The sequence below is a fragment of the Nycticebus coucang genome, chromosome 16 (assembly GCF_027406575.1).
Source record: "Nycticebus coucang isolate mNycCou1 chromosome 16, mNycCou1.pri, whole genome shotgun sequence".
Taxonomy (NCBI): Eukaryota; Metazoa; Chordata; class Mammalia; order Primates; family Lorisidae; genus Nycticebus; species Nycticebus coucang.
In genome coordinates this window covers 46,193,816-46,217,352 of record NC_069795.1, presented here as the reverse complement: position 1 = coordinate 46,217,352, position 23,537 = coordinate 46,193,816, and the positions used below count along the sequence as shown (strand labels likewise).

The 23,537-nt window shown below is 36.3% G+C and overlaps 1 protein-coding gene across 3 annotated transcripts in view; it reads right to left on the bottom strand.

Moving 5' to 3' along the window:
* Window positions 1-23,537, bottom strand: part of EPHA6 (EPH receptor A6) — a 921,042-nt gene that overhangs the window by 162,809 nt on the left and 734,696 nt on the right. For 2 of the 3 annotated variants that reach the window (XM_053565807.1, XM_053565809.1), the window contains one exon: window positions 5,818-5,943. The exons of the other annotated variant lie outside the window; for it this stretch is intronic. In XM_053565807.1, the coding sequence (XP_053421782.1) occupies window positions 5,818-5,943 (126 nt within the window). The remainder of the gene's footprint in view (window positions 1-5,817; window positions 5,944-23,537) is intronic. 3 annotated transcript variants of the gene reach the window in all.

The following is a 23,537-nucleotide window of genomic DNA, read 5'->3' as shown; positions in this document are numbered from 1 at the left end:
TTTTCTTATTCCAAGTGATATGTTGAACTTGCCTTCCTTAAGAGTTTTAAATTATTTTTTATTCTTTTGTGTATTTCTCCTCAAGTAAGTCAAGAAACTAAAGGATGATATACATGCTTTTTTAAACCCACTTTAAACAATAAAGTGAGCCAAATGAATGTATCCTTGACATTATCTGGTGAGCTTTCTTTTGTACTAATTGGGGAATATATCCTGAACAGGTGTTTTAAAATCCCCCTCTCACCCAGCAGTAACAGCGCTGTTATTTTATAGAGGTTGCTCTGAGTTGTATAACTGGAACTAAAATTGCGCATCTCACCCTTCTGGTGTTTCGGGTGGCTGCGCTTGTCCATTTGTTATTTTATCAGTGACCTTATGTTCTCAGCCTCTCCTCACTCCTGAAACAGCAACAATCTTGGTCTTCTGCCCAGACCTGCCTCACATCCCCCTTCCTACTTTTTTAATAGTTGCTTTCTGCAGTTTCCTATTGAAGGTTGCAGCTGCACAGACTTCCGAGGAGGAGAGTTCTCCAGGGAGAATGGTGCTGATGGGTTCTGAGTAGGGCTTGTACTGGGGCTAGAAATCATGTTAAATGTAAGGGACAAAGAAAGTAGGAATTACTATTCGAGATAAAGCATTTTCTTCTGATCATAGTTTATATTTTGAACAATTTATTTAGGATTTCACTTTGCACATTCTATCTAGTTTTTCCCCCCCTTTGTATCAGTTTTTGATTCCCACATGCCTCATCAGGATAATTGGCAACATTCTCAATTGCAGAAATGTATAAAATATATGACCTTAGATGAAAGAAGATTTTGTTTCTCTCTGAAGATCTCTTAGTTCAAGAGTAAAACAACTTATGTACACTCATTACATCAGTATCTTGTTAAAGATGAAATAAGGCAAATTATTATATATGCCACAGAAAAATACTCCAGGAATCATCATTGGAAGAAATATAGCCACTAGAAATTGTTTATCTCAAATAATTAATTTTGAATTATCAAATTGTGCAACTAAAACAAAGTTATTAACTTTTTTGTAGAATGCCTGAATATCTGAAGAACTGAAATGGTTTGCTTTGATTTTTCTGAACTGCAGTTAGATTGTATTTAAAACATATATACTATTCTTCTCTTGATTTCCCTTGGCACATTGCCTTGGTGCCAACTTTCCTTAATTCATTGTATATTCTTTCTGCCACCTAGTCTTATATATTTGCTTTTCTACAGTCTTCTATCTGCATCAAAACCTGATAATATTATATGTGCTTTCACTAGATGGTAGATTTTCTGTAGCTTCAACCTTATTTATCATTCTTGGCTCATTTATAAAATCTAAACCATATGCTTTCTTAGTAAAAAAAAAAATTGACTGGTAACAATGCATGCAATATTTTCCATGACTCCCTATCAGATAAAATTTCACATGAAATAAGGAAAGAAAAATATTGAGAATCACAGATAATGGACTGTGAAGACATTTTCATATTGGCTCAGGACTGTACATCCTTTGTTACAGAAACCGGATAGTTGGATATGTCACTGATTTGTCTAAGACTAAATTGTAAATTCATTTTCTAGCATAGCTAGGGGATGGTGGTAAGAATATGAATCACATTCCAAAGGACAAATAAATAAGTAATATCAAACATTATTATTAATTATACACTCAGGAATTGCAAATATGGTTTTTGAATCTTTGTGTGTTCATATTTCTCCTGTTTGATTCACAGTAGCAGACAGGGAGTCTTACTCTATCTTTGCTGTTTCCTTTGAATCTAATACAAATCACACAATGAAGAGAAGCTTGGGTAAAAATGTCAAAAGAGGTGTTATATATATTGGCATGAAGCACAGGTAGGCAAACTGAAATAGTGTTTCAGAGACACACTCACTGTATAACCGAATAGATTCTAAGATTAACTACAAAGGAAGTATTAGAGAAATATTCAACATTGAATTTTTTCCAGGACTTGTCTATTTCTAAATCTCACATGTTGCCTATTTCCTGTCTTTACAGACTTCCCTTATAATTGACAAAGCTCGTTAATTTAAGGCATGCATTTGAGTTTGTTCTAGGATGTGATCTATAGATTACTGCCTTAATGAAAATATTATCAGACCTCCCACAACTAACAGAAAATTGACAGAAATCTGCAAGCTAAAATTTTGTTGATCCTATTATACGTGATCCTAAGAAATTATTTTCTAAGTAATTTGCAGATAATTAATATGCCTTTATAGGTAAGTCTAACTTTCAAGACACACTGTAAAAGTTGGATCTTATGTAAATGTAAGATATCATATACTGTCAGATACTTATTACTGAGGAGTGACAGAGAAATTGAATCCATGAAATTTCCATATATCACTTCATCACTATTTGAGCATGATTTTATTTTTTCAATGTTTTTATTACTCTGCTTTTCTTTATGTATGGTAAGCCGATAAAACTGCCAAAAACATAGGGATTTGGGCAGAGGTGGAGTCTGCCACAAGGTGAACCACCAGCGTATGACTATGTATAATGACCACTCCATGGCTCAGTGAGTAGGGCGCCGGCCCCATATGCTGAGGGTGGCGGGTTCAAACCCAGCCCCAGCCAAAAACTGAAAAAAAAAAAAAAAAAATAGAGGACGGCGCCTGTGGCTCAGTGAGTAGGCCGCCGGCCCCATATGCCGAGGGTGGCGGGTTCAAACCCAGCCCCGGCCAAACTGCAACAGAAAAATAGCCGGGCATTGTGGCAGGCGCCTGTAGTCCCAGCTGCTCAGGAGGCTGAGGCAGGAGAATCGCATAAGCCCAAGAGTTAGAGGTTGCTGTGAGCCGTGTGACGCCACGGCACTCTACCAAGGGCAGTACAGTGAGACTCTGTCTCTACAAAAAAAAAAAAAAAATTCTGAACTATTTTTAAATTCCGTTTGACCACAGAATTAAGTCAAAAGAAAAATGAGGTGGAGCAAAGAGAGCAAGCTTAACATTTTAGAGTATATGCCTGACAATCCATATTTAATAGAGGGACACTCACTGTTCTCAAGGAGGTAGAATTTGATTTAAATAGCAAGGAACACAGTAGGAAAGGACTTTCTTTTAAAAAATAACATTTTAGAGTTATGTCACTCTGGTATCTCCTCTCCTTCTACTTCCTCTTCTCTTCCCTCTCTCCGCTCTCTTTTCTACTTCCCTCTCTTCTCCTTCACTTTCTTTTCTGTGATTTCTTAACTTCATCAGGTAACCACAAAAGGTATTTCAACAAGTATATTACTATACTTGCCACTCAATTCTCAACTAATACTTCCTGGTATTTTAATCTATCTGAAACTAAGAATAATAACATTTTACTATTTACTATGGCCTTTCTAGAAATGAAAACTTAAAGAGCTTGACAATTATTGCATAAATACTGATTTTAGCTTTGTCTTCTTTCTGAGTCATGTGATACAACAATTCTCTTCTTATTGAAGTTAGTATAAAAGTAGCAATATTGCTTTTAGATAACATGGTGTATTATGAAGCATGAAAACTATTTTATTCAATACATAGGCTGTATTTTATTTAAATTTGATTATTACATGTAACTGGGAACAAAATTATTACACTCTTTAGAATAGGTTTTGTAATTCCTTGAGTGACATAGAAAATGTCTTACAAGACCCTCACAGTACTGACATACAAAGATGTATAATCAACTGATTGAAAGTAAAATTAATTGCTTCCCCATGAACATCAACCTTTAGCCAACTATTTAAAGTGTCATGGTATAAGCCATGAGAGGAATTGCTTCTTAGCTTCAAATTGATATCCTAAACCCGAATGGTATCAGTTCAGCTAGTAGATGTAAAGACATACTTTGGAGTTTTTTTTAAATGAAACAATAAAAACGTCTCATGATTACTGCTTCATTCCTTCTTATACTAAATTATAAAGGGATTCTTGGGAACTAGTTATAGTTGAATGGGAGAGGATTAAAATTATCTTTGAAATCATAGTTGTCATTACTGAAAAGTATTACACTAAGTATATACTTATATATACTAAGGGATGACTTACCAAAAAGATATAAAATGAGTTGAGTTAATTTCAGGTTGCAGGAACAGGACAAGTTTAGATCTAGTAATTTTTTATGAAGCAATTTTGTTATACCTGATTTGTATGTAATGCATGACTACTAAACTGAATTTTCTCTCCTATGAAAAGCTGGAGGCAAATTTTGGCTTAAAGCCTAGAAGAATAGAGTACTAGAATGTTCTTTTAGATACCTCTCTGGAAAGTTGTTTCTGTGTTTGGGTTGTAGAAAGATCATCTTTCTTGTTTTCTTGCTTTTTTCTGGTAATGTTGAATTATCTAAGTCACTACTAAACTTCTTAAACTTCATAATGTCATTTCTTGGAATCATTTAAATTCACTGAGATTTGTTATTTAAACTGCAAATAATCTCTTTGTCTTCTTAGTTTCAGTCACTGAGATATTAATTATGTATGCAAAAGCTACAGTTTCATATTTTAGTTAACTCTGGGAGTTCAGCTTTCACGCATTTTTTCCCAGTCCTTTAGAACAACAACAACAAAAAATTCCAGTGCAATTCATAGAATTTCCATATCTAAGGGGAAAAAAATGTTTGCATAATACCCATCAAAATTAAACTGTTAATGTTTTAATTCACTTAAATAAAAGAACGGTTTCTAGTTCTATCAGGGGTATTGTCCACAAAGTCTCCAACCACATTAGTAATTTATCCAGTGATGAACCTAAGCGACATCAAAACCTATTTATTGTATATTATTTTTCATATGTTTTAATTAGGCAAATAAGGATAATTAAAAGGCAAAGAAAAATAGTATATAATGATTTTAGGATGTGTTGGTATAAGGCACAAAATGAGCATATTGGGAATTGTTTTTATTAGATTGTTCCAGTCTTTTCCACTGTTCTCATTACATTGTGGGCTGGGCCAGCCTTTCCAAAAATATTAATGTCATTACCATAATTTGTAGCATTGTTAATTATGATAATACAGAATAATTATGATTAAAAACTCAAGAATCAATATTCTAATTTAAATTTGCTAAGATATATACAAAATATAAAGTGGATCTGCATCCTTCAGGTACCATAGAAGAAGGCAGGTGGATATTTTACTAAATAATAGGGAAGAATCAATCTCTGATTACAATCATGCCATGGATAATCCACAAAGTGTTTTAGTGCACTTTGAAGTTACATTTTAAAATGCTCAATATTCCATAATTTGCTTCTCTCATTGATAAAATATAACTTTGGTCATATTGGTATTTTTAGGGAGAACCACATGTTAATTTCTTTCTCAAAAATTTCTTCCAAATGTGCTACTTTGTGGTTTTTCATCAAATCATTTTTCTTTAGTGCAATGGTACTTTAATTAAATCTGTATAAACTCAACCAAATATGGAATTACTCTTTCTGTCAAGAACACTTAGTTTTTAATTCTCTTTTCTGGCCAATTCTGAGTGGTAAAGTGGCTTAAATCCATCTTTGTTTTATTCTAGAGTTACATATGTGAGATCTGAAGCTGTAGTTCTTATAAGTAAAAGTTTCTCAGAAGAGGCAGCAGTATGCTAATTGGGTACTCAGAGTCTAGATCCTTCTTCCACTTCCTTTATGCTATTTTCATAGCATTAGATATCATAAATGTGGTTCTTGCATTTAAAAAAGTCATTTGCATTCCTTTTTAAGAATACGCTTTAGAAATAGTCATTTTTGTATTGCGGATCTATCAATTTTGATAATAGTCCTACTGGTGTATATGATGGCAGAAAACTTCACCTGAAATACCTACCAGCAGGAATCCTGGGGGGCAAAGATCCTCCCCCTGGCACTGGATGCGGGGCCTGGATGCTATTTAAAAACCCTGCCCTCAGGAAGCTGGGGCAAAACGCCTCCACCCCAATGGCCGGGAAGGATCCTTTCAAGAGATAAAAATTGACATTAATCAAAATCTTTTATATGGAAAAGTTCTCAATCACTTAATTGGAATAAAACCTGAAACTAACAAAGACATAAAACCTCACAAAGAAGCTATAAAGTTAAAGGGATGGAAACATTTTTATGCATACATTTATAAAATCAACCGGCTTTCTTAAAATACTACATTTAAAGAGGGTTTAGAAGCAGCAGGATGCTAAAATGAAAAATTTAAACCTACACTTAGAACACAAATTCTTGCCATGGAAGGACCAAGGGAATGTAGATGCCAGTTGTTAATACTGTTTATTTGCAGAATTTACGCCCATTTGAGTTACAGGCATGCAGAGAACCGCCGTGATAAGGTCTGAGATCTACACTGCGTCAAAAGGAACAGTGCTTTACTTTAGGTGTATCTATACTAATGTCTAAAATAAGGATAACTTTTCTACCACACAGTAATTACATATTTTTGAAATATGGGTAAGAAAATCAATGTACACAATTATTTGTTATAATTTTCTAGTAGGGACCAGACATGAGAGTTTGCAGAGGTAGAACCATATGCCTTTTTATTTTTAAGAAAGATATTATGAAATTAAAAAAAAAAACAAGATAAATTGTCTGGAAATTTATCCATGAAATTATATAATGAATCATAGAATAAAAGAAGGTCAGAGCTAGAAAAACCTTTCATTTTACAGATGAACAAACTGAGGTCTAGAGAGGGAAAGTGGGGTGGACTGCAACTACCAATTTTTTCCACTCTAGAAAAAAAATAAATAATGACTCAATTCCTATTCGGGAGATTACTATCCTCTGAATGTGTGTTATATACTCCGCACTTAGGAATATTAAAACACTTTGGTGTTTTAATGACTTTAAAGATACTAAATATCACTCAGAAGAAATTTTAATAGGTGTGCAGTATCAGTGACTAGGCCAGTTGAAAGTGAAATCACAATAGTTCCCTAAAAGCAGGTTTAGGTTTACACCTGATGGTTGTAAGAAACTTCTCCATCCAGTCTCTGAAACTCCCGTCAAGCAGAGCAGCTTCACAGGTTGAGTCCTGGGGACAGACTTAGCAAGTCCTGTGTTTGTGAGGAAGAGTTCAGTCTGCTTCTTGACACAAATTTTTCACCAAACATTAAGTTAAAATTTGAAGCTGCTTTGAACTTGGGTCAGAATTAAAGGGACCTGGTGTACTGTATATATCTCGCTTCTAAGGAAAAAGTTACTAGTAAAGAGAAAAGCTGGCATCTTGTAGATCTTCAGAAATGTTTTTATGAAAAGGCAGAGTTACGGGCGGCGCCTGTGGCTCAGTGAGTGGGGCGCCGGCCCCATATGCCGAGGGTGGCGGGTTTGAGCCCGGCCCCGGCCAAACTGCAACCAAAAAATAGCCGGGCGTTGTGGCGGGCGCCTGTAGTCCCAGCTGCTCGGGAGGCTGAGGCAAGAGAATCGCGTAAGCCCAGGAGTTAAGAGGTTGCTGTGAGCCGTGTGACGCCACGGCACTCTACCCGAGGGCGGTACAGTGAGACTCTGTCTCTACAAAAAAAAAAAAAAAAAAGAAAAGAAAAGGCAGAGTTACAATGTGTATTTTAATGGATGAGGCCCATACATCGTGCCCTGGATTAAAGAAAGTACCGTGCTCTGAAGTAACTTCCAAGGAACAGTGAGACTAATTTCTCCTTTATGATTGCATGGAGGGTTTGAACACAAAGTCAACCTACACCTGTGTGCAATGCTTCCCACATGGGGAATTTCCCAAACTGCAATGTTTCATTATTGTCTGGGAAAACATTCATAACGAAGTCATTTCACAAATACCAGGTGGAGGTAATTATATCATATATTTATATGGCATTCTTATTTAAAGTTACAAAAGAAATGATACTGTAACAATAGGGAAAATAATTACAAGAAATGCAGATTTTATTATATGCCAGGAAAAGCTAACATTATGCAATTTTAGCTGATTAGGGATTTATGGAAGCCAAGTAATAGGAAACTCAGTTCAAGAATATTAGATCAAAAAGAAAAAGAATAACATAGTGATGCACAGCAAAGAAAAAAGGATATAAATGAAATTATCTTAAAGGAAATTAGAAGAAAACAAAACCATAGAGCAGTTACTTGAAATAATGTCAAGATGCTACACACTGAGAGATTTTTAGCTGAGATTTTGCTGTTTTTGCTGATATTCAAAACCGTTAACTTAGAAAAGATGCCCATTATTTTAACATTGAAAGAAACTAAGTATAAATATTATTTTATTACTATGATTACATTGATGACTGTTTTTGTTGTTATGACAGCCTGTCAAGTTTAATAGCAGCTTTCATTTTCCCAAACTTCCTACATCATTCATAATGGCTTTGCTGTGTTTCTTTAGCAGGGGTAAAAAGGTCTTTCATTTATTGTGGCACTTCTTAGAGAATTGTCACTTTTTATAGCTGAAGAAACAGAAACAGAAAACCCCCAGAAAGACTGCTGAACGTGAATACATATTCAGTTGAGATGTCGTATGATGTGAAGATGATGCTTTACCATTTTTCTCCTTAAGGTCGGTCGTGTCAGTAGAGGTTGCATGAAATATTACAGCTCTGAGTTTTCACAATCCGATCAGAGAAAACTGAAATTATTTTGTTATAATTCTTTACTTCTTAATCTGTGTGAAATTAAGTTTTAGAACTTTATATGAAATAATTTTAGTCTGGTTTGCCCAATTGTTCAGGTTGCTGATTCTCCATGACAAATCCGACTTTTTAAAAAACTAATCATAGAATATAGTAATAAATGATATCATAGCTGAAGAATATATACAACATATCAATCTGTAGCAGGAGAAATGTTAATTTCCTCTCTTTTTTTTTTTTTGAGACAGAGTCTTGCTCTGTCACCTGTGTTACAGTGCAGTGGCATCATCATAGCTCACTGCAACATGAAATTCTTGTTGGCTTAAGTGATCCTCTTGCCTCAGCCTCCTGAGTAGCTGGCACTACAGGTGCTTGCCAAGATGCCTGGCTAATTTTTTCTATTTTTGGTAGAGATGGGTTCTGGCTCTTGCTCAGGCTAGTCTCGAACTCCTGACCTCAAGTGATACTCCTTCCTCGGCAGCCCAGAGTGCTAGGATTACAGGTGTGAGCCATAACACATAGCCAAGTATTTTGTTTTTAATTATAGTCAGCAGAGTATTTGTTAATACAAATTAGATTTTATATGTAATAAGAGTATTTTAGCTATTACAAGTTCAAGATTTAACATGGATGACTTGCCACACACTTTTCTCATACTGAAATACTTGAGTTTCTAGTTTTTCCTTAGTGCATTGGTTCTCAAAATTGGCAGTACCCTCCCACTTAGGGAGAACTACAAATCATGAGCAGGAGAGGCATTTCCAGTGTTCAGTGAGGGGAAGGTTCAAGGTGTTGGAATAAATGGTATACTCCTTGAAAACATGACAATTCTTTCTCCAAGTACAAGTAGTATGCACTGAGAAATACCATATGATAATTGAGAATTGTAAAAAAAAGTTGCTAGTTAATAGGTCATACAATGCAACCCAATGTGAAAAAAGTAGGTGATAATATGTCCATGGCCTAGATTTCATCATCTGGGTTGATCAATTAATGGAGCACTATGATCACTCCAATTATCTGAAAGTAAACTGACCTGTAGGTAACCAGTTTTCAATAGTTATAATAAATTATATTTAATACTTAAGTTCTACGAAACAAAATGCCATTTCTAATTTGATATTGTAGTAATTCCCTGAAATAACTTTACATGGTAAATCAGGTTATCATTAAAAATTTGTGGGAAAGATAATAAACTAACAATGACCTTAAACCCTTTGTCCCTTAATTTTCTCATCTGTAACTGACTTGCCTCGTGTGGCTATTTGTGGGAACTGAATGAAAGCAACTTATCATATATTATCATATTATAATATTAGCCAATATTATTATTTAACAGTCCTAATGTTTTTTAGAAAGGAAACTTTTAGGTGGAAGATGAAATTTTCTAATGCAGATCCTCCCAAACTTACACAAACCTCTAATAGATGAAATCCCTTCTTTGAAGATATATATCAATATTTTAATTTTGATGCCAAAAAGTTTAATAACAAAAGCAATATCCCTATAATATGAACTTTTGAGATATGGCTGCTTCAAATTGTTTTCATTAAGTTGCATTTTTGCAAATATTCATTATGGTCTATGTGTAGACAATGGATACAGTAAAGACAATTTTGAATTGGAAACTTAAAATATACTCACATGTACACCTGTTTGAGGTGTTACAGGAATATTAATTACTATATTTGGCTCTCCTCTGCTATACTTTCTTCAGCGACAAGTTTACTTTGTATTAGCATTTTCCAAAATTGGGGTCATGGGGGTGTTCCAGCAGAGTACATGGAAAATGGGCAACAGAAAAAAAATACTAGAAATTCTACTTATGCTTTACCTTATCCTTTAGTAATTGCTATGTTTGTGTATCTTTTGTGTATATATATATAATACTTATACTAATTTGTATAAATTAACTATAAATAAAACATAATGAGAATAGCCCCTACAAAAGTCGCTCAAACATTATTGTTGTTAGAGGTGTATGATCAGAGAATTTTGGAGATCACTTGTTTTAAGCAATAAAACAGTGAGAAAAATGCAAAAGTATGAAGAATAATTTATTTCAAGGGCTTGAATAATGAGGGCAATGATTTTCAACCAGTGTGCCATGAAAAATTTTTAAGATCATTAATTAAATTATTTTCTAAAGAAGTTCAAAGTACAGTAAGTATGTATTTCTTTTAACTTTTTTTTTTTTTTGATCCACATAATTGAAGTGAGCCGTGTAAGTTTAACTTAGGTTCAAGTGTGCCATAAGATAAAAAAGATTGAAAAATACTGAGTTTGGGGAAGACTTTGATTTTAACCTGTTCCAAGACAATGATTCTAGAAGATCATGGTGCTCCTCAGACAGTGGTTCTCAACCTTGGATATACATTAGAACACACCTAATAAAAGCCTGAGTGAGCAAATAGAATAAAGAAAATCTATCTCTTCAACTCTTAAAATAAGTTCCTTACCCACTACCTTATGAAAAATCAAGCATGATCTAATCATATCATCTAAAAAGAGGAGGCAACAAAAAAAAAATCACTGAGAACACTATTTAAAAAGGGATTTCATTCATATCATTACAAACCCAACCATAAACATTTTACGTATGTTGTGCCTGTGTGTAGTATGATTATGATGTGAAATCAAATATAGAAATAAATTGAATTTATGATCACAACCTTGTTACATTTTGTACCATTGACCTATAAAGTGATTATTATTTAAAATGTTTTTATGTCCTCCTTTTATATTTTATGTGTTTTATTATAAGCATGAAAAAAAACACACAATTGTATACATATATGACTCACAAATGAATAAGTATCCATTTAGTGGAGATTTTTGGCTCAATAATGTTTTGTTTACTGATAGGGACATGACTACAAATTTGGAGAGCTGAGAATAGAGTCTGCATGCATTCAGAGGTAAGAGTCTTTCTTCAAACTTGGGTATCCGGTATTGATTTTTGGAACTGGCACGTCGTAGCCACTCTGTAACAGTGTTTTGGATTGATGATGGCACATCTGTTGCTGCACTACCAGTAACTCCAAGGGGCAAAGATAACATAATCTTTTAAGCCAAATGCCACGGGAAGAGTTGCTTTCCTTGAGGGAGGCACACTTTGGAACCTTTGAAGATTCTCTATCTCTTTGCATAGCTACGTATCTTTTATCTCCTATCTAATTTCACTTGTCCTTACTTTATCAGACTGCGTGTTTCCCTCCACTCCTTGTGTAACTTGTTTCCTCTCTTACAGGCCTTTGTCTGCTTTTTCTAGTTACAATCATTTACAGTATTATATATTCTCTCCTCTACCAAGAGAAGTAGAGAAGAAAACCATAAACCTGTTATATTTGACCAAATGCTTCTTAGTTACAGGTGATGGTGAATGAAACTGTGGACTCAATGCACATAAGTTTATATCACCAGTGAGGAAGGCCAGCGAAAGCACAAAGAGACATTTCCTGTGCAGCATGGCAGGAATGCATCTCTCACTTCATGGAGACTTTCACTTTGGGTCTGTTTACCTGATAATACGCATTATAGAAAAGACCAAACTGCTCTGCCTCCTGTGATGAAGAAAGGATTACTGCCTCATTGTGATGCATGAGGTGGGCCGGTTCACTGCGTCCTCTCTAAGGTGATCAGATGATGCACGGATTTGGGTTTCGATAAATGAAGTTGAATAAGTGGATACACAAATGATCAAATGAAAAGTGACAAATTGCTCCTGAGGCAAATACCTGGTGAGGATGTAAAGGAAGTACTCCACTCAGTTGTTTCCTAGGCTAATAGCAACTTCCTATGGCTAGAAGGGACCTAATTTTCAATTAGGCTTAGACATGAAAAATAGCTTTTCAGGCATAACTCATTCCTTTATCCTTTTATCCATTCACTGACTTATTTTTTCAGCAAATATTTATTTTTGTACCTCTATTTTTATGTGATACAAATTTTTAATACAGAATGTACCTCTATTTTTATGTGATACATATTTTTAATACAGAAAGTAGGAAATAAAATAATTTTTGACGTGACACCATTATCATCAGGTAATGATTCTAACTAAGCTAAGACAAAGACGCAATCACGGAACTTCTCTCATTTTCTAAATTCTTGAAAGTAAAATTAAATTAGCACTTTTCTCTTTATTTGCGTTAGCTAACTGCAATCCAGACTGTTCAACACCAAATACAGTTAAAGATCACATGACCATTACTGTTTTGTTTGTTTTTGCCTTTTCTTTTAATCCTTCAGGTCATTGAGATATGAGTTTTGTAGATTTTTCATCCCATGGTTCAATAGGTCACAATAAAATATTAAAGCAAAAAGGGCAGTTTCATGGTTAGATTTTTTATGAGTGCTTTTAAAAAGAAATTTTCAACTTTCCTTGGGTTATTTTTAAACATTTAAAACTTACAGAATGTATAAGATAAAATTATGGTTGCTGTAAATAATTTCTTAAAACTATAGAATTAATAAGGAGAATTAAAATATTTTGAAGCTAATTAAGAATAAGACACATTGAAAGATGCATTAAAATTTATTTTTAAAATAGTTCTTTGACTTTAAAAGCAGATATTTTAATAGCCTGTAAAATGATGAACTTGGACTAGAACTTTCCCAAATTTCCTTTAAGCTCCCAAAGTTTATTTACATAATTTTTATTTCATTTGCTACATTGAATGAGGTATATTTTCTGCAAATAGAGACGCAAAAATAACTACTCCAACATGAATAACTGCGTAGACATGAATAACACCACCATGTCCAGTGGTGCTACCTATGTGTATGGTAATTATTTAAACATGTCCTAATTAAATTTGCAATATGTTGATACATCCATCAGGTTTAATACTAAAAATGCCTAGGTTCAAGGACAGGTAGAACTTTGAATTGTGACTCTCCCATTCACTAACTGATTAATCTTGGATAAGCTATTTGTCTTCTCTGATAGTTTCCTCCATTTGAAAAAGGAGCTAATAATGAACTTACTGATAGGAGAGTGTCCATTAATGGCCAACAGTAAGTGTTTCAGTAGATGAATGTAAGTATTTCTCCTCCTTCTGAATGTCCTAAACCTGACCTGCCACTTCATGTCTTTCTGCCTCTAGGCTATTCCCTGCGCCCGGAAGGTCCTTCTGGTTTTGGCACGCGTCAGCTCCTCTCCTCTGTCAGAATGTCTTGGCGTGCCTGTGGAGAACTCACTTGCTATTCTCTCCTCAAACCTTAGGTATTATTATAGAGGCAAACAGTATTTATTTGTTTACAATTTCATGGTACCAAACTCAAATGCCTTTAGGGGCCAGTCAGGTACAATAAATAAATACACACGTAGTATCAGGTTGGTGTCAAAGGCATCAGTTGCACTGAAGGGTGAAATCTCTGACTAAAGACAATGAATTCCATGTTTTAAGAGATACTGAAGAAATCAAAACACAACTCTTGAATGACTTCAGCCTGTGGACTGCATGCTGGTGACTTCTGGCTCACACATTTGTCTTTCCCACTAGGCTGTGAGCTCTTAAGTGTAAGAAGGAGTCAGGCCCCGTGTCTCATTCACAGGCCACCATTAAAGCTTGCATATGGTCAGAGCACAAGGTTATATCTATGGAGGGGAATTAAAATCATCTTTACATGAGTAGTTCAAAGGTAGTTTGAATTTGGACAGTAATAGACTGAGTTTTCTTGATGTCGGAGCTTTCAGAATCATGTATATTCTAACCACATAAATAGCCTCAAAAATGTAATTATTAATATTCCATGAGACTGATAACTTTCCACTTTAAATGTTTATGAAGAGCCAGTATTTAGGAACCAGGGACAGACTACCAAAATCTAAACATTCTAAAATACTAAAGTTCTTTCATTTAAGAAGAGATAAAAGGGTGAACTGAACTTGAAAAGCATGTCCTTCCAACTGAGCTGCCAAATAGGCTGCCTGGGTTGGGAGATTCCTACAGCTGTCTCTTTTTGAAGCCATACTTTAAAACCATAAGTTCCCTAAAAATGCTTTTACACCTCAGGTGCCAACAAGTCAGCTAAGGAGTTGTTAAGCAGCATTTATCAACATGTCTGAGAGCGAAATCTATTTAGCTTTGCAGCCAAAGTAGGCTAGATATTTAATATTTATGAACTGTGGGGATATCTGTCTCATTATTAAAGTGAGGTTTGCACCTTTAGCACAGTAGATGGAGAGGTCACGAGGCAGGCTGCTTCTGCCTCTTTGTAATTTTCCAAAGTGGCCTCCAGACAAGACAGGCCATTTATTGCTCATGTGTATCCTCCTGTGGAATCAGAGCATTGTTTCTCATAGACAAAGTTTGAAAGAGAATGCTTTGGAGTCAGTCTCATAGATAGAATGATCACACCTTTGGTAGCAGTATCAATAAACAAATGTGTGAATACACACCAAACATTTTTCACTTAATGCTAACATAGTTAAATGCCTTTCAAAATGTTGTTGGCTTTTTCAGGTCAGAATGGTACCCATGTGGCATCTCCATGGTATGAATGAGATGGGAGGATAATTTGGTTTAGTAATTACTGTGTTACTATTTAATTACCATGTGATTGGTCTTGAAACTAACCGGAAACACAATTAGTCTTGAAAATAATTAAGGTCAGCCAGCCGAGGATGACACCAAACAAGCTCCTAATATGACTTTGTATGACCTCTGATCTGACGAATGTGTGACTGAGGTTCGCACCGCAGTGGTGCTGATGGTTGTGTGGCAGAGGCAAACATATGTCCACTTTCCAGGTACTCACTGTCTGCTTGAGGTGAGCACGTGGAATCTCCTTCCATGCGTGGTGCGAACATTTCAGTGGACGACTCCCTGAGCCCTTCATTTCCGATTATGTCACTCCTCAGTGAAATGATTTCAAAACCTCCCAACTGCTCAGTACAAACCCAAGACGTAAGAACGGCTTCAAAATCCTTCGCATTTTATGGCAAATGCACTGGAAGATTCACTATTATTGTAACGTGTTGTACACCCCTGTCCCGGCATGACTCTTAAATACACTCCGCTCTGATGTCGCCTCTTTCCATTTTGACACTGCTGGAATCATCCTGTCTTGTCTCAGGAGGTAACAAAGCTGCAAAGTGAAGAGCACACGTGTTGGAGCCAGAGGGATCCAGTTTCAAAACATTGACGTGTCAGAGCTTGCTACATGACCTTATGCAAGTCACTTAAATCCCCTGAGCCTCAGGTCTCATTTGTAGTGTGCGGGACATAGTATGTTACCAGGACAGTTACACAAGATAGTGTCTATAAAACCCCTGGCACAAAACTGTCACCCAGGTAAAGCCTTACCACCCACCTTTCTTGGCTCTTTTTTTTTTTTTTTTTTCTGAGACAAAGTCTCAAGCTGTTGCCCTGGGTAGAGTGCTGTGGCATTACAGCTCGTAGCAACCTCAAACTCTTGGGCTTAAGCGATTCTCTTGCCTCAGCCTCACAAGTAGCTGGGGCTATAGGTGCCTGACACAACACCCACTATTTTTTTTTTTCTTTTGGTTGCAGTTGTCATTTTTCAGCAGGCCCAGGCTGATTCGAACCCTCCAGCTCCGGCGTATGTGGCCTGTGCCCTAGCCGCTGAGCTACAGGCGCTGAGTCCTTTCTCGGCTCTTATCTCTCCTTCACTTACAACACTGTTCATTTTTTCCTTATAGTCCTGTGTTCTAGTTATCTTACTGTAAAGTCTTTGAAGACGCTTTTCGATTTTATATTTGCAATAGAACCTGGAATGGTATGTTGCCTAATGGGGTCAACTGTGAAGGTAACCTTTGAAAATAGGAGTAATAAAGCACACCCATGCTTTTCTTATTTTTGATAGTGTTATTGAAATTGTCCAGGATAACAACTTCTAAAAGTGAAATGGCAAAATTCATATGCCTGGCTTAGCAAGTTAATCAAAAGATCATCAGGGCCCTAAAAATGCTCTGCTATGTAAAGCCCCTCTCAGTAGCTCATATGGTCTTTCCTTCCCAGAAAGAGAGATGGACCCTGAACAACATGAACAGCTGACGCAGGGCCTCCACACCCGTGCTCCCCTGCGCTGCTCTTAGCTTTGCATATGTTCCCTCTTCTGTAACTCAGGGTCAGAGTGAGACATCTTGAGGGAAGGGTAATTTGGGCTGCTTAAGTGAACATGAGAGGGAAGTAAGCCTCTGAGCTAGACATGCTGTTCTGTGGGGGCAGAGACCGCCTCAGCATTCGCCCTCGGCAGAACGGACTCCCCCAGGTATGATCAGCCAATGCCATGTCAACTACGGTCCTGAAGCAAAAATAATAGGGCATTGGGCTCTACTTTCAAATAAGATTCCTTTTTTTTTTTTTGAGACAGTCTTACTTTGTTGCTCTCGGTAGAATGTCGTGGTGTCACAGCTCACAGCAACCTCGATCTCTTGGGCTCGAAGAGATTCTCTTGCCTCAGCCTCAGGAGTAGCTGGGACTATAGGCACCTGCCACAACGCCTGCCTGTTTTTAGAGACAGGGTCTCACTCTTGCTCAAGCTGGTCTCGAACCTGTGAGCTCAGGTAATCCACCTGCCTTGGCCCCAAGTACGGGGATTACAGGTGTGAGCCACCGTGTCTGGCCTTATTTTCAAATAAGATTTGAAGTGTGAAAAGAGTCAGGCATTATACGGTTTAATGCATCTTTTAATTTTTATTGAGGTTACTACTTGTTTTTTTAAGCTTGATGTTATTGAGGCCTATATTCATTTAACTGTCACGACTGATCTGAGGAAGAAAATAGGTAGAAAATAGAAACAGATACAAAGAAGCTGGATCTTATTTTTTTATTTTATTTTTGAGACAGTCTAACTCTATCATTATGGGTAGAGTGCTGGGGCATCATAGCTCACAGCAACCTCAAACTTTTGGGCTCAAGCGATCATCTTGCCTCAGCCTCCCGAGCTATACTCAGCTAGTTTTTCTATTTCTAGTAGAAACTGTGGTCTTGCTCTGGCTCAGGCTGGTCTTGAACTGTGAACTCAGGCAATCCACCCTCCTCAGCCTCCCAGAGAGCTAGGATTACAGTTGTGAGTCACCTCTCCCAGCCTGATCTTTTTCCTTTTAAGCCACATTAACAGAACATGTCAAGACTGCCTGGAATAACATCTCCATTTGCCACCTTCGAGCCCCTTGCTGTGCCACCATTTCCAGCTCTGTTAACTGTTAGGCCATTCCTGATAGCCCATTAGACTGATTTCCGAATGAGGATCCAAGTGCATCCTGTTCCATGAGAATATTGCTGAAGGGGATTTCTTTATAAAAGAAACAGTGAGGAAAAAAAAAAAACAGTAAGCAGGTATTGTTCATTGTTGAAAATGTCCTTGTTAATGTGTTCTTCAGAGCTAGCTCTAAGACAGTTTTAGACTCTTGTGTCATTAGATTCCTAGTGCACTCAACATACATGCTTTTTGTTACATTTTAAACATTGGCTGGGATGTAAATTAGGGTAGTTTGCTAAAATGTTCCACTAAGGGTGGTGAATGATTATAGCTACTTGGATACAGTGACAGTGTGAGAAAAACAGCAGCTTCTGACATGATATATGTATAAAGAAAACCATTTGGAAGCAGTTTGATTGCATTTTATTTCTGCGTGGACTCTTTGGGCACCCAGCCACTTTCAAAGCATTATTTAACAAATTATGGCACCACAAAAACTATTTTATGCCCTGGATGTTAGTTTTCAAGAGGAACCAATAAATGTCTGAAGTTTTAATGTCTAAGGGAAGAACAAGACTCAGTTAAAATTATAAGAACATTTGTACTTGTAAGTGAAAAATAAAAACTTATTGCTTCCAAAGTATTACATTCAAATTTATTGCTATTTAAATAGGTTCATTTTATGTACATATTATTGTGTTAATAGTTAAAGAAAAAGAAGGTTGTTTATTGATACCTTTAAGGAGCCAAATCACTATATTATAGGATGGTGAATTATTACCAAGTTTTACACAATTTGAATAGCGATGCACTTTTGTTTATATTTGACTTATACAAAATCCAAACAAAATGATTCTCTCATTTACCTTTTACATGCTGGTGCATACATTCTGTAATGGAGCAGATTATTGTGTAGTCTTTTTGTCTGAGATTGTGGGAAAATGTGGTGTCATACGAATCACCCCACGGCATCAATAAGGTTGGGCGAGTGGAGAACTGGGGAGAAGAAACTACTCCCTGGAAGGAAGCTGTTCACCCATGCAAGGCAAATTTAGTGTGCAGGACGAAGTAATTTACTAAAGGGTACGCTTGCTGGTGCCCTAAAAGACTTAATTCACCTCAGCTGAATGAGCAGTTGGATCAAACTCAATCACTGAGAGTTGCTCAGTCATTCTCAAAGGCACACAGATTTCAAATCGAATGTTCTTTAATTGAGTGCATATAGTTCAGAGATGACCTGGGTAAAGGGTTGGGAAAATAAAATGGGTGTAACCTAATTAGGAAGCCCCATTTAAATTAGCTTTTCAAATCACATCTTTGCAGCACCGAGTGACAGTGACCAAAAAGAGAAGGTGTTTTCAGGAAAGGAAAAAGCAAGTGACAATATCATTACTTAACTGTAATCACAAACGCTGAGTTTGGAGAGAGTCCCAGAGAGTTGGTAAGTACAGATTTAGCTATAATCTAGCAAACTGTATTTATAGAAGAGAATTGCTGGCAAAGATAAATAGTAGATAGTGGAATAGGCTTGTTGAGAAATAAACAATGAAGAGGAGATAGATTTTGGGTTAATGACATATATAGATACATCAAAGAAAAGTGGTTGCATAAAGATGTGTGCATATGTGAGTTGGTTTAAAAATATTGAACAAACGTTTAACACATTCTTGCACAATGAACAAATGCATAAGACTTGTTTTCAAAAGTTCAGTTAAACGGGGCGGCGCCTGTGGCTCAAAGGGGTAGAGCGCCGGTCCCGTATGCCGAAGGTGGCGGGTTCAAACCCAGCCCCGGCCAAAAAACAAAAAAAAAAACAAAAAAAACAAAAGTTCAGTTAAACAAAACAAAAGCCTTGATTTCCCTGAGATATTTTTCTTAGGAAAATGAATTAAGGAATAATTCATATCTTAGGAAAAATGAATTAAGAATAATCTCTACTATCTGCAAATATCCAATCTGCAGAAAACCTTTTAAGAAGACTAAATCAGCCCCCAAAACACATGTCAGGTAACTCTACAAAAGGAATCATTGCTGTTCACATTTAATGACCAAGGAAAGTCCTGTGTACATCTAGTCATGATCTAACCTGGTGGCGGAGACTGACAGTGCCACTTCAATATGTTTTCTTTTTCTTAGTTTTAGAATTCCAAATTTTAAGCTGGCACATAGCTGGCCAGAATAAAGACCATATTTTTCCAACTTTCTTATGCAGCCAGATGAAGCTGTGTGATCAATGAGTGTAAGGGGAAGCAGCAGTTGCAATTTCCAGGAAGTATCCCTAAAGGGAGAAAATGCCACCACAGGCGACTTGCTCCATCTTGAAGCATGCAGTTTAGGCAACCACTAGGGCAGTGTACTGAAGACGCCGCTCAGTATGTTGATGGAACCCTGGTTTTTGAGGATCAGGAAGCAATTCTACCCTTGTAGATTGCTGACCTCTGGATGTTTCTTAGTTGTGAAAGAAATACTCTTTATATTTTCAATTCACTGCTATGTGGGATTTTCCCGTCACTTACCACAGAATCTGACCCAAAAGTGATAGTTTAATTTGTACTCTTCGAATAGCCTGGTCCCCAAATTAACTCTGTCAACATCCTCTGTTGACTTTTTCTCATGCTCACATTTTCAAACACATTTTTACTGTTCTAGAATATTCTTCTTCCTCTATCTGGGAAATTATTTTGGAGCCTATCCCCCAACCAAGACACCACCCATCTGCCTGGATTGTTCCTAATCTGTCATTGCATGAAAAATCAATGAGAAATGAAATCACATTGTAACATAACTACCAAAACCCTCAGTATCATGGTACCTCTTTCTCCTCTGCTAAAGAAACGTGTGGGGGTGGGGAAGAGAATTAAGAGTGATATTAAGATATAACTGCTTAATTTACTTCTAAAAGAAAGCATTTGCAATTTTTGTTTTGCTTTCTCTGTTACTAGAAGTGAATAGCTGGAGATACATTCTTAACTGGCAATACTATAAGGTGCCTTGACACCTTGGCCAAGAACAGACTCCTGGAGAGTCACTGACTTCCACCTCCTGAAGAGAGCAAGAAGGAGCACATACATTGGGAACAGTTGTTTTTTTTTTTTTTGTCATTTTTATCAAAATGAGAGATTTTATTCATAAATGTGTACCCAAAACCTGGCTCAGTGCCTGATGCTTAGATGTTTAATGAATGATAAAAAGAGAGAATGAGAATGGAAAGAGAAGATCTGAGAAATCAATGGCTTGTCTTCTTTCACGGTTTAAAGGAAATTCCATCTTTAATTGTAAATAAATTTTGCTATAGGATACATCTCTGTTTTTCCCTGTATATCTTTGTATTTATTTACTTTGGATAAGTCTTATTTAAATGTATTTTCTTTCTTTGGGATTTTATTTTGTAATTCCACAATTTCCATTTCTATGTTTGCAATTTCACTTTCATCAAATTTCAAGAGTTTTAAAAGAATCAAGAAGAAAAAGTATCAATTTCCTCAGTACTGCCATCTCTCTACCAACGTCCATGCCCTTGAGATACACTTCCATATTAGCCTGTCTTTTGGCTGTTACCATCCCCCCACTAGACTGTAATTTCCACAAAGGCCAACATCTTGTCACCTTGCTCACTGTATCCTAAACACTCAAAAACTGATTAATGACTGAGTTAATCTTTTTTATCTTCTATATTCCACCATTATACAGGGTGTAAACTGTGTACAATTTAATATGCTAAACTATTTTAAATTGCACATGAACGTTATGTCCACCCTGTATAATATGAACTTTTAATTTTTGACAAGCATGAATTCTGATTAATTAATGCAAACATTCCTGGAGGCATTTCTGATCTAATTTTAATGTCAGAGTTTTATGCACAAATGAGGTTTAATTTTTCAGGATTCATCAGGAAAACAAAGTCTACAGATTAAATAAAGATGGTCTTCCTGAATTTAATCCTTCTTCTACTTAAGTTCTACAACCTTGAGATCAATTTAGGGACAAAAAATATTGCTGAGCCCCAACCCCTAACACAAGCTTCTCAAGACTTAACATATTGATGTGCACGGAGAGCATCTGACAAAAGGTATTCCACAAAGTTTGGGGCTTTCCATGTGAATGTGAGCAGCTGGAGCTGATGGGTGAGTGAGATGGAAGGGGGCAGGGCTACAACCCTTCAGGGGATAAAACTGATACCCTTTCTCTGGCTATGACAATCTACTTACGACAGGTCAATGTAGCTGCTATCTGAATTACTTAAAAAAATAGAGTGAACAACTTTTAGTGGAATCTGGTAATTTCTTGATGCTTTGCAGAGGTGTCTAACCTTTTTTATTTTTTTCTCTGCTGCACACTGAAGAATAAGGGTTGTCTTGAGCCACACATTAAATACACAAACACTAAGGAAAGCTGATTAGCTTTAAAAACAAAAACAAACAAAATGTCGTCTGTGCATACTTTTTGTGATAGCTGACATCATAGACAAGCAAAAAAAAAAAAAAAAGAGAGAGAGAGAAAGAAAAAAGAAAAACATTCTCCCAGAATCAGCATGTGGCCTGTGGGCTTCAGGTTGGACACCCCTTCTCTCCAGTACATTTAGATTTATTTATTTATTTATTTATTTATTTTTATTAAACCATAGCTGTGTACATTAGTATGATCGTGGGGCACCATACACTTGGTTCATAGATCGTTTGACACATTTTCATCACATTAGTTATGTAACTCACTCACCATCCACTCCCTCTATAGAGAATAAGCACTTTTTACTTGGAAAAAAATTTTGATAGAAAATCTTTTAAGATAGTTCTCCTACTCAAACCCTCAAATTCCTCAGGATAGCAAGGGTCTAGGAATCACACTTCTTATAGTCCACTCCTTGTCCTCTCCCACACTCCCTCGGCATTTCTTATTTCAGTCAATGGACCTGACTTAGTTGGTAAGTTGGAAACTCGAAGCTCGTTTGGACTCTTCCCTCATAGTTACCTTCTGACCTTAAGGGAGGTGTTCTATAGATTCCATACAGTGAACACGTATCTTTCTTAGTCACCCTCTTCTTTCCATCTTTGCTACAATTACATGGCCATATTTAAGTCCATCCTCGCTGTTTATCCTGGATTATAACCATCACTTTTTATTGACTAACCTGCCTCCAGTTTAATTTCTTCAATCCCTCTTACACTGGACTGGCAGCAAGAGTTTATAATGTCAATGTGCCTACGTGATTTCTCTGCCTAAAACCTTTCAATAGCTCCCCACACATTTAAGGATAATGCTTACAATTTATATTACCCTGAACCGCACAAACTTTTCAGAACATAGTTGAACAATTAAAATTCCCTTTTAACATTCCTCTAATCATCCCAGCCCCCTACTGCTCTCATTTTGATGTGAACCTTTTCCAATGTTTTTGGATGCCATGCTTGCTAATATACATAGATATGAAAATCAATAGCTTTCTAAATTTTACAAACAAAGGAGCTTGTGCTCTCCCTATATATACATCTAACTTGCTTTTTAATGTTTACAGTTGATTATATGTTTTGGAAACTCTTTTAATGTTAATCTACCTTCTTCTTTGTAATTGTGCCATAATGTTCACTAATATAAACATAAAATGATTGAACTATATTATTCTTGATGAATATTTAGGTTATGACATACTTGAATATGCATATACAGGGTGGCCGTGAAGTTCATGTACAATTTATATGTCTACCTAGAATAGCTAGATAGATGTCGAGTTCCTGAGGTAAACAATATACATTTAAAAATATGATGGAAACTTCCAAATAATCAA